General features: G+C 57.1%; 1 protein-coding gene across 5 annotated transcripts in view; it reads left to right on the top strand.

The window, feature by feature from the left end:
* Positions 1–11,138, top strand: part of MICALL1 (MICAL like 1) — a 31,785-nt gene that overhangs the window by 11,812 nt on the left and 8,835 nt on the right. For all 5 annotated transcript variants that reach the window (XM_077762096.1, XM_077762100.1, XM_077762097.1 and 2 more), the window contains 6 exons: positions 51–192; positions 4,272–4,360; positions 5,734–5,876; positions 7,387–7,832; positions 8,478–8,535; positions 9,394–9,770. In XM_077762096.1, coding sequence (XP_077618222.1) covers positions 51–192; positions 4,272–4,360; positions 5,734–5,876; positions 7,387–7,832; positions 8,478–8,535; positions 9,394–9,770 — 1,255 coding nt within the window. The remainder of the gene's footprint in view (positions 1–50; positions 193–4,271; positions 4,361–5,733; positions 5,877–7,386; positions 7,833–8,477; positions 8,536–9,393; positions 9,771–11,138) is intronic.

Genomic DNA, 11,138 nt, shown 5'->3' on the forward strand with positions numbered 1-11,138 from the left:
CCTTGCTCTGCCCCTCTACCCCCCCCACTCCACACCTGCCCCCACCCCAGGCCTTTGAAGTGGCCGAGAAGGAGCTGGGGATTCCTGCTCTCCTGGACCCCAGTGACATGGTCTCCATGAGTGTCCCGGACTGCCTCAGCATCATGACCTACGTGTCCCAGTATTACAATCACTTCTCCAGCCCTGGCCAAGGTGAGAGGGGACCAGCCCTGCAAGGGAGGCTGGTCCTGGGGCGGCAGGGAGGGGACTGGGGATGCGCAGGACTGATTTTCTGAGCGTTAAAGGGGCAGCCGGGCAAGCAGTACGTCATTTGTTCACCAGATCATTCATCCAGGCACTGAGTACACAGCACTGAGTACACAGCACTGAGTACACAGCACCGAGCACTGCGATAACAGTTCACAATCTTCTGGGCAACAAACAAGTAAACCAGTCACTGAACAAAATAAAGGGAGAGAGACTAAGCAGGGCGAGTTCACTCGCCCGCCTGTGAGTTCACCTCTCTGGCACTCACCCTCACTTCCTGTTTGCCGACACTTCCCTGAGGTTTTTCCTCCCCAGCGAGCAAGCAAGTAAGTGAGCAAGACCTTCAAGGTCTGAGAGCGGAGAGGCTGGGGCACTGGGGGCGGGGCTGGGGAGCTGGGGGGGCTNNGCTGTTGAACCCCCTGCCCCTGGCATCTTCGGGCAGGAATCTATCATCTTGAGGGAGGACAGCGGGGCCTCTCCTTCTGCGGAGAAGAAATGGAGAGGAAGCAAGGAGCTCAAGGTCACACAACAGGAAAGCTGAATGACAGGGCCCGAATCTGGGTGTCCCGAATCTGGGTGTCCCGACACCTGCGCTGGGTCCCGGGGGGCCTTGACTCGCCCCAGACTATCTCTTTAAAAAAAAAAAAGTGTTCTATAAAGACTGTTTTTTTTTCCTGAGAGTAAAACAGGAAATCTTTACGACAGAAAAGGTAGAACATAGAAAAGAGCATAAAAGTTAAAATAATCTGTCACCCACCCCAGCAATAGAGATCAATATTATAACTGAACAAGTAACATTATGTGTGTTTTAGTAGAAATCAAAGCGAAAGTATTTCCTGACCTCTGAGTCTTTGGTGAGAGGCAGTAGGGTGGAAATTAAGAGCATGGACTTAGAACTTTAGCTTTGCCATTGACTGACTATCTGGATAACAATGCGCCACCGGGGTCATCTGCCTGCCTCAGTTTCTCCTTTGCAGTGGGGATAAGAATAGCACCCGTCTCTTAGGATTGTTGTGAGGAGCAAGGAAATGTGAACCTGTCTGGCCCTTCTTTCGGACCCAGGGTTAATACTCTGACTTCTTTATTTCATTGGCTAGAGTTTAGCCGGCTTACCTAGAATCACAATTCAGTCTTCTGGAAGGTTCCCTGTCTCCAAACCCTAATCTCTTTCAAGTAAGCCTTTTTCTAGAGGGCCACCCTTCCTGAGGGGACTGTGAGGTGGTTGGGGGGATGGGGGGGGGGCTTCNGCTGGGCACCCCTGGTGGGCCTGGCTCCCCTCGCTGCGTCGGGGTGGGAGCACCCCCTAGGCCTGCGGGGGTTCTTATTGCTTAAGGTGCCGTTTGTGCTTTTCATACAACTTGGCCCCTAAAGGCAAACCATTTTTATCCCACCTGCTGTTCAACCCAAGGAAATAATCACAGTGCGTTCCCTGCTGGGAGGCAAAGCAGCCTGCCAGACTTCCCCAGATGGCGCTGGGCTGTACCTTCGGGGCAAGTAGAAGGGTTTCAAGGACAATTTTGACCAGACTTGACTTTCACTGGACCCGGTAGCTTGGCCCTGGCCAAGACACCACAGCACCTTGCCGAGTGTTCCCCTTGGCTCCGGGGTGCCAGTGACCCTGGGCACGGCGGCGGACCCCTGCCCTCCGGGACCCACGGCGTGGTCTGGGACCGCCAGAGTGTGAGTGCAGGAAGCCCAGCGGCTGTGCCAAAAGGGCAGTCACAGGGTGGCAGGGCTGAGTGTCATCCTTCTTAGTGGGGCCTCCGAGGGTCTCTCCCTTGCTTAGTTGGAGCCACGCACTGCCCCAGCCATAGTCATACTGACTTTTTTTGTGTTTGAAATACGTCACATCCCTTCTCCACTAAGCCTTTCTTCCTGGTCATCGATCCTGCGGCCCCAAACTCCATTTTCTGTCCCACCTTTCCCACCCCCACCCACAACATTCTTTCCTATCCACCTTCCCAGCTTCACATTTTGCCTCCTCTAAGCAATCTCCCTACCCTCCCCCCTCCCCCCCTGCCCTGGGGCTCTGGAGGGAGGGAGAGCACAGGTTAATGATAGGTAGTATAGGGGCGCCTGGGTGGCTCAGTCAGTTAAGCGTCTCACTTAGGCTCAGGTCATGATCTCACGGTCCGTGGGTTCGAGCCCCGCATTGGGCTCTGTGCTGACAGCTCAGAGCCTGGACGCTGCTTCAGATTCTGTGTCTCCCTCTCTTTCTGCCCCTCCCCCGCTTGCTCTCTGTCTCTGTCTCTCAAAATAAAATAAAGGCTTAAAAAAAAATAGGTAGTATAGGGGCGCCTGGGTGGCTTAGTCGGTTAAGCGTCCGACTTTCCGACTTTCGCTTAGGTCATGATCTCGCGGTTCGTNGGCTTAAAAAAAAATAGGTAGTATAATTGCAAAGGAGAGGGGAGAAGGAGGGAAGGAAGACAGAGGGATGATGGAGGGGTGCTCCTCGATCAGGCTGCCCGGCTTCCAAAGTTTCTGACGGTGACTCATCACACATATTCCCATTGCAGTCCAAGTTCATGTACATGTGTCATTAAAACAAGTTTCAGGAAACGGTTCTTCCCCTTGCAGCATGTGATATGTGCAGGGGCGCCTGGCTGGCTCATTAGGTAGAACACGCGCCTCTTGATCTCCGAGTCGTCAGTTCAAGGCCCACAATGGGTGTCGAGAGCATTTAAAAAGACACAGTAGCAGTGGCGCCGGGGTGGCTCAGTTGAGTGTCCAACTCTTGATTTCAGCCCAGGTCATGACCTCATGGTTTGTGAGTTTGAGCCCCGCGTCAGGCTCTATGTTGATGGTTTGAAGCCTGCATGGGATTCCCTCTCTCTAAATAAATAAATAAATAAACTTTAAAAATTCTTTAAAAAAAAAAGTTCGGCAAATGATATTTCAGACTACAGTAAGGAACGTGAGGTTTATTCTTGTTTTTTTTTTTAAATGTTTTTATTTATTTCTGAGAGAGAGAGAGAGAGACAGCGTGAGCAGAAGAAGGTCAGAGAGAGAGGGAGATACAGAATGTGAAGCAGCCTCCAGGCTCTGAACTAGCTGTCAGCACAGAACCCAATGTGGGGCTCGAACCCACAAACCGTGAGATCATGACCTGAGCCGAAGTCGGACGCTCAAATGACTGAGCCACTCAGGCACCCCGACTTAGGATTTATTCTTAAAATGGTCAAACTGTAAAATTGACTTTTTTGGGTATATGGGTTTTTGCATTTTAGATTTTTATTTATTTTTACATGTTTATGTATTTTGAGAGAGAGAGAGAGAGAGCGCTTGAGTACAGCATGAGCAGGGGGAGGGGCAAAGAGGGAGACAGAGAGAGAATCTCAAGCAGGGTCCATGCTGTCAGCACAGAGCCCGATGTGGGGCTCGATCTCACAAACCTGAGATCATGACCTGAGCCAAAATCAAGAGTCAGACCACTGAGCCACCCAGGTGACCCAGTTTTGTTATTTTAATCATAGGGTACAGTGGATATTTGCTGAGGTAATAAAGGAGGGAAGTCTCAGCTGGGCGGGGGGTCAGGGGCGCGCTGGCTGGTGCAGTGGGCGGTTTGCTTCTGCTATAAGGGAGTACAGACAGGGTTCTCGGCCACACCAGCCCGTTTTCCTGAATCTTCAACCAGTACCATGTGGCTTCTCTGTTTTCCTTCCCTCCAACCCCCTTCCTCTGGTGGGAAGGAAGCTTCTGGTCCTGCCACATATCAGGTACTGGTAATTAATTGTGTGATCGTACTGTTGCCTTAGCGTTTACACTGCCCCTGTGCGGTAGGGGTCGCTGTCCCACTTAGCGGATGCTCAGGGAGGTTAAGTAGCTCGCCCTTGCCCTTGCCCTTGGCTTCCAAGAGGCCGTGTCTCCTGGCGCGTGGGAAGTGGGAGCCTGCTGTGGTCTAGCTGTGTTGGGGGTAGCCTGCCCAAAGGCGATAGCCGTGGAGCTCAAGTTGTAGGCCAGGTCGGGGCCTCCTGGGACACCGGGGTCTCCACCTGCCTCAGGATCTCCCTCCTGTCTCTTGGCAGCTGGTGTCTCATCACCTAGAAAGGCCCAGGCACCCTCCTCCCCACCATCAGCAGCACCTACTCCAGCAGAACCGGGAGACCCGGCTCAGGTAGGCAGAACATTCCGCAGCAATGTTCGCGCTTGGTCCTTTTCCCGTGGGCTTTGGTGGTAGAGCCTCACTGGCCAGGGTGGGCGAGGGGGCAGGGGGCCGATTCCAGTCCCGTTCTGTGGGCACGGGGCTCCATTCTTTCTCCAGGGCTTGGGGCAGAATCAGGAGATGCCAGGCCTGGGAAGGGAGCCATAGGACAGTCTGCGGCACTGACACTGCCGTCGTGGCGCTGCCAGGATTTACACGTCATCCAGCAAATACTCCCCCGATTCCTGTTGAGACAGGGTGTTAGCTTCCTAGCATGGTTGCATTTTATCCTGTCAACAACTCGGGCAAGTGGGTATTATGTGACCTGATACACAGATGAGAAAACTGAGGCTCGGAGAGGTTTGGTATTTGGCCAAGGCCACTCCCCTGCTCCAAGATGTTTAGAGGAGCGACGCTAGCCCTTCACATGTGGGTAGCGCTTCCCGGTGTGCCAAGGGCTTTTCCGCCTGCTCCCAGCTTCCCCTTGCCGGAGGAGCTTCCGAGGGATGGGGTGCGGGCGGGAGCTGTCCCCGTGCCGTGCTGGTGCCCAGTGAGGCGGGGCTGAGACAGGCAGGGGTTGGTTAGAGGATTCCGTTTGCAGGAGGGAACCCAAGGCACAGAGGTGCTGTGAGAAGCTGGCTCAAGGTCACGGTGCTTGGAAGTGGAGAAGCTGGGATTTACATCTGCAGCTCCGGGAGGGGAGGCAGAGAAGGCAGCTGAGGTGGGCCTCAGAGGACAGTCACCCGCCAGGGGCTGACCTACAGGGATGAGAGAGGGGAAGGGGAAATATAGCCAGGAGCCCTCTTTCTGGCAAGGGAGGGCCCCAGAAACTGGAAGTCAGGATTTTTGTTTCCATTCTGACTCAGTGACCTTGAGCAAGTCTCTCCCCCTCTCTGGGCTTTAGTTTCCTCATCTGCAAAGTGGTGACTGTCCCTTTCTCTGCTCCTCCGGGGCTCTGATGAAGGACATGACTACAGCGATGCTCGTGCAGACAGGGGGGATAGTGGCTTTTGGAGAGGAAGGGGGTTCTTCCTTAAAAGAAATTTTTTTAATGTTTCTTTTTGAGAGACAGAGAGAGAGAGAGAGAGAGAGAGAGACGGAGTGTAAGTGGGGGAGGAGCAGAGAGAGAGGGAGACACAGAATCCGAAGCAGCTCCAGGCTCTGAGCTGTCAGCACAGAGCCTGATGCGGGGCTTGAACTCGTGAACTGCGAGATCATGATCTGAGCCGCGAAGTCAGACGCTCAACCGACGGAGCCACCCAGGCGCCCTGGAAGGGGTCTTTTCTTAAACGGGGGTGGCTGGCGCCCACACCTCTCTCCCCATCTGCCCACCCTGTTCCCTGCAGGGTGAGGAGCTCTCCTCGGGCAGTCTGTCAGAGCAGGGGGCCCACCGGACCCCCAGCAGCACGTGCGCGGCATGCCAGCAGCACGTGCACCTGGTGCAGCGTTACCTGGCCGAGGGCAAGCTGTACCACAGGCACTGCTTCCGGTGAGTGGCTGGGGGGACTCGGGGGGCAGCGGGCTACACTCCCCCAGCACCCCATTTCCAGGGAGGGGGCTTCCACAAATCAGCACCTCAGTGTGCCAGGGTCATTGAGGGCCCCCTCATGCCAGACCATCTCGGTTATACCCATTTTATTGATGAGCAGACTAAGGCTTGGTAAGGGGAAAAACCTTGCTCCTCACATAAATAGAGAAGGGGATGAGCTCGGGGCTTCTGCCTCCGGGTGAGGCAGAAGCTCTGCCTTCAGAGCTCTCTGAAGCTAACTGTGTTATGACTGTGAAGGAGCTGCTTTAAAAGCCCTTGGGGGAAAAAAGGATTTTTAAAACCATCACAACTTGCGTTCAATGTGTGGCTCCCAGGGGAAGTCAAGTTTAAAGAAAATAGAATAAGAGACGAGGAAAAGGCAAACAGCTTAGAAAATGTAGAAAAACATTTTAATTAATTAATTAATTTTTAATTTTTTAATGTTTATTTTTGAAGAGAGAGACAGGATGCAAGCAGGGAGGGGCAGGGAGGGAGACACAGAATCTGAGGCGGGCTCCAGGCTCTGAGCTGTCAGCACAGAGCCTGACGCGGGGCTCAAACTCACAGATTGTGAGACCATGACCCGAATGGAGCCGGACGTTTAACCGACAGAGCCATCGAGGCGCCCTGCGTTTTTTGTTTTTTTTTTTATAGTTTATTTATTTTTGAGACAGAGAGAAACAGAGCATGAGCAAGGGAGGGGCAGAGAGAGAGGGAGGCACAGAATCCGAAGCAGGCTCCAGGCTCTGAGCTGTCAGCACAGAGCCCGACGCGGAGCTCGAACCCATGAACCGCGAGATCATGATCTGAGCCAAAGCCTGATGCTCAACCGAGTGAGTCACCCAGGTGCCCCAGGTGCCCCGTATTTTATTGTATTTCATAAAAAACCGCAAAAAACATTGCTTGATTGAAAACCACTGACTTGGTTTTCTGAGCCACTAATGACTGACAGCCCAAACCCGAGATGATATACTTCTGTGTGGGGGCAAACTTTTGCTTCCTCTTGCAGTGCAAACTGAAGGCACGTTTCACAATTTATGCTGCTTGATTTCATGTGACTTAAAAAAATTTTTTTAACATTATTCATTTTTGAGAGAGAGATAGACTGCGAGTGGGGGAGGGTCAGAGAGAGAGGGAGACCCAGAATCCGAAGCAGACTCCGGGCTCTAAGCTGTCAGCACAGAGCCCGATGCAGGGCTCGAACCCACGAGCGGTAAGATCATGACCTGAGCTGAAGTCGGACGTTTAACTGACTGAGCCACACAGGCGCCCCTGATTTCATGTGATTTTAGTGTCCTGTGCTTCTGACGTTTACCGTTTTCCTTTTCCTCTGGAAAGTCCAGGGCATCGAGACAGAACCCAGGCTGGCAGGGGGCAGGAGGGGAGGGAGAGAGCAGCCCTGGCTGCTGGGGGAGGAGCAGCCGGTGTCCTGGGCTAAGTTGGGGCGCCCACCCCACCTTCTCCCCGGCAGGTGTCGGCAGTGCTCCAGCACGCTGCTCCCTGGAGCTTACCGAAGTGGGCCCGAGGAAGGCACCTTCGTGTGTGCGGAGCACTGCGCCAGGCTGGGCCCGGCTGGGCGGTCGGGGACCAAGGTCGGGCCCCCGCTGCGGCCAAAGCAGCAACAACTGGCAGAAGAAACCAAGGATGCGGACGGAGGCGGCCCCAGCGCCGATGCGCCCGTGGGGGCTGAGTCGGACGTGCCCAAGGGCGGCCCCGACCCCCGGCCCCAGATCCCCAGCAAGCCCCGGGTCCCAAGCAAACCGCAGGAGCCGGGCAGCTCTCCGGCCGGCCGCCCCACGCCTGCCCCGAGGAAGACCTCCGAGAACACGGCCCCGACGCCCCCCACACCGCGGCCGCGGTCCAGTCTGCAACACGAGGCCCCGGGGGAGCAGGGTGGCGGCGGTGGCTTAGTAAATGGTGAGCAAGGCTTCAGCGGGGGACACGGGCACTCGCCGGGGTGTATCGGGGGCTTGAACGGACGTGTGCCCTGGGAGCGCTCACGGGGCCGCGCTCTCCGTGCCTCGTTCAGTTCCACGCTCGCGGAGGCCTGAGCTGGGCCCTGGGCAGAGACATCCAGTCCGGGCCGATCTGTGCCTTCAAGGTGCTGCCAGTGTCAAGGGGGAGACGGGCGCAGTCCCAGGGATTTCCGGAGAATGGGGAAGTCTGTTACGCAGGGGGAAGTGGAGGCCATTGTGGGTTGCATGGAGGACACTTAGGGGTCATGGGAGGCTCTGAGGAGAGGGTGATGCCCGGGCTGAGTTGAGGCAGTGTTTCTGGTCCACGTTGGGGACGTGTCCCCCTCGGGTCCCCCCCCCCTCTCAGCTGAAATGCAGATGAGGTTTCCAGTATCCTGGCCTTGTCCCCAGGACTATTCTTTACCTATCACCTTTGGTGCTTATTTAATCTCGCTGAGGGCTGGGAGGTGCGAGGTTGCCATGGCTACCGGGAGTCCCAGATCTGCCAGGTAGAAAGGGAGGGCACACCAGGTTCCCCAGGGCCCGACTCTGCTGCCCAACCCATAGCCGCCCACAAAGGCCTGTCTCACTCTCCTTTCCCATCTAGGAAGGCTGCACGAACCCCCCGTCCCGAAGCCGAGAGGGACCCCCAAGCTGTCTGAGAGGTACGCTTTCCTGCATCAGAGGCCCTCATTGTGGGTATGCGGGTGCCCCTGAGGCCTGGGGGGACAAGGCACAGACTCACTGGCACGCCCTCCTGAGGACGCAGGAGGCTCACTCTGGGTGGGGTAGGAGCGCTGTGCCCGCCTCTCCTTCCCTGAGGCTCCCCCTGGGGCCCCCACTTCTGTGGGGGGTAGTCTGGTGGAGACAGTACCCCCGGAGTCCCTTGACCTCTCCAAGCCTCTGCTGCTCTGTTCACGTGGGAGCGCTAGGCCTCACTCATAGAGCTGTTGTGAGAATTGGCAGCCAGGTATAGAAAGACCCAGAAAAGCTCAGCTCCCACCCTCTACCCTGGGACCCTGCGTCCTGCGTGAGGACATCTATTTCCAACTGTTCTTTGGAGCTGTGCTTCCCCTGTGTGGTCTGTGAGGGAGAGGGGTGGGCCCCGGCTGACATAGTCGTGTACTAGGTGAGCACTTGCTGTATGCAAGGCGCTCTGTCCACTGGATCCTTATAATAACCCTTGTGAAGTGAAGATTATTGTCCCCTTTCATAGGTGGGCGATGGCTTTCTCAGCCTCACACAGAGAGTCCCTGTGGGTCCTTTCCTGGGCTGGGCTAATGGAGGCTGTGTGATGTCAAGGTTCACTCTCTCTGGGCCTCAAGGGACCCAGCTGGGCTGTGACTATAGCAGTGGCTTTCAGCCTTGGACCCAGACTGGCCCCACTGGGCTGGGAGAGGAGTGCAGTTTCTCATTTACTCCCTTTGAAATAAAGAGACTCAAAATTGTCCAGAGAGAGGATGCTGCCACCCATCCCCCCCCTTGCCCCCTAATGGTCCCTGCCTCTTCCCACCTCCGTCCAGGACACCAGCCCCCAGGAAGGACCCCCCGTGGATCACACTGGTGCAAGCAGAACCGAAGAAGAAGCCAGCCCCCCTCCCCCCGAGCAGCAGCCCCGGACCTCCAAGCAGGCGGGGGGAGAACGGAGGGGTGGAGGAGGTGGCCCAGCAGAGCCAGGTGACAGCTGGCCTGGAGCCCAAGCCCTACAACCCCTTCGAGGAGGAAGAGGAGGAGGAGGAGGCGGAGCCCCGAGCTGCACCCAGCCTGGCCCCAGGCCCTGCCCCGGCCCACTCAGAGTCCACACCCAAGGCCCTGCACCCCTGGTATGGCATCACCCCCACCAGCAGCCCCAAGACAAAGAAGCGCCCCGCCCCCCGAGCGCCCAGTGCCTCCCCGCTTGGTGAGTGCCACCTCTGGGAGCCCTCCGGACAAAACTTCGGCTCGGCTGCCTGGCTCAGGCCCGGGCCAGGGGAGGGTGGGGGTGGGGGGGGCAGTGGGATCCCTGCCAGGCCACGTGTGTCCTCTCTGAATCTGAGAGCAAACCTGTGAGGTAGGTCGCGCTCCCATTTTGCAGGCGAGGCAACTGAGGCACAGAGAGGGTGAGTGATTTACCCAAGGCCTCATAGCAAGAAAGCAGCAGAGGCAGGCAGGATGTGTCAGGCAGGAGGCCCCAGACTCTTGACTCCTAACCCTCCTTGGCACGCCCCGCGTGTGAGGCGCGGTAAGGATTGTATGTGCCCCCCTGGCCCCTCCCCGGCCCCCCCTCTGGGGCTCAGCACAGCCTGGCTCACGGAGAGTGGACGCCAGAGTTTAGCCTGAGTCCACCTGTCTAGTCACTGCCCGCCACTTGCCGGGCACCTGGGACTCTGATCCGGCTGTGTGTGACGCACGCGTAATGCCCTTGAGTAGTTCTTTCCTTCAGTCTCCCCATCTGGAAGGTGGCGGTGGCGGGCCAGCTCCAGGGCGCCGTGCCCGCTCCGCCCAGCGCGCCCTCTCTTATCCAGGCACGTCGTAGTTTTTGTCTGTCACCGTCTTGCGGTTTCCTCAGGCCTGGGGCCTGGTCACCTCCCACCACGGCTGGGGTGTGGCTGCCTCTGGGACCTCAGACGGTGGCACTGAGAGCGTGTGAGAGATACCTGGACTCAGGTGCTCAGACCGTCTGGGGTCCCCACTCTGGCCCCTGCTGGAGCCCCGGGACCTTGGGATTAAGGGTGGTGGGTGGCTCCAGGATGCCATGGGCGAGATGAGTGCTGAGTCACACAGCTCGGTCAGTCCCAGCCTTTCCTTGGGCTGGGACTGAGTCTGTTGCCTCATCTGGAAAACACAGACGGTGGGACTTCAAGGCATGGTGTCCATCAACCACATGAGGACTCGAGTGACACCGGGCAGTGCCTGGCCAGGGCGGGCCTCTGGTTCCTCCCCTCTCCTGCTGGTCCGAGGCAGAGGAGAGGCCGGCCTCGATTCCGTCCACCCTCCCCTCCTGGGGCAGATCTGCCCCTTCCACCGGGCTTTGCCTGGGGTCGGGTCAGACGTGGGTGGGTGCGGAAGAGGCGGCGGCAGCCATGTGCGTGAGGAAGTGGGAGGCAGTAAAGGAAGCCAGGACTACGGATGTGCCCCGAGGTGGCACAGCAGAGCCCAGATCGTGGGGGATGAATTCGGATGATTTGTCCCCTACTGACCTTGGCCCTAGCACGTTGCTGTTCTCCGGGCCCTGGCCTTGACCGGACACGGAAGGACTTGGGTTTCCAGGGCCCCCCGCGGCTCTGTG

This window comes from Crocuta crocuta, unplaced genomic scaffold, assembly GCF_008692635.1.
Source record: "Crocuta crocuta isolate KB4526 unplaced genomic scaffold, BGI_CrCroc_1.0 scaffold193, whole genome shotgun sequence".
NCBI classification, from domain to species: domain Eukaryota; kingdom Metazoa; phylum Chordata; class Mammalia; order Carnivora; family Hyaenidae; genus Crocuta; species Crocuta crocuta.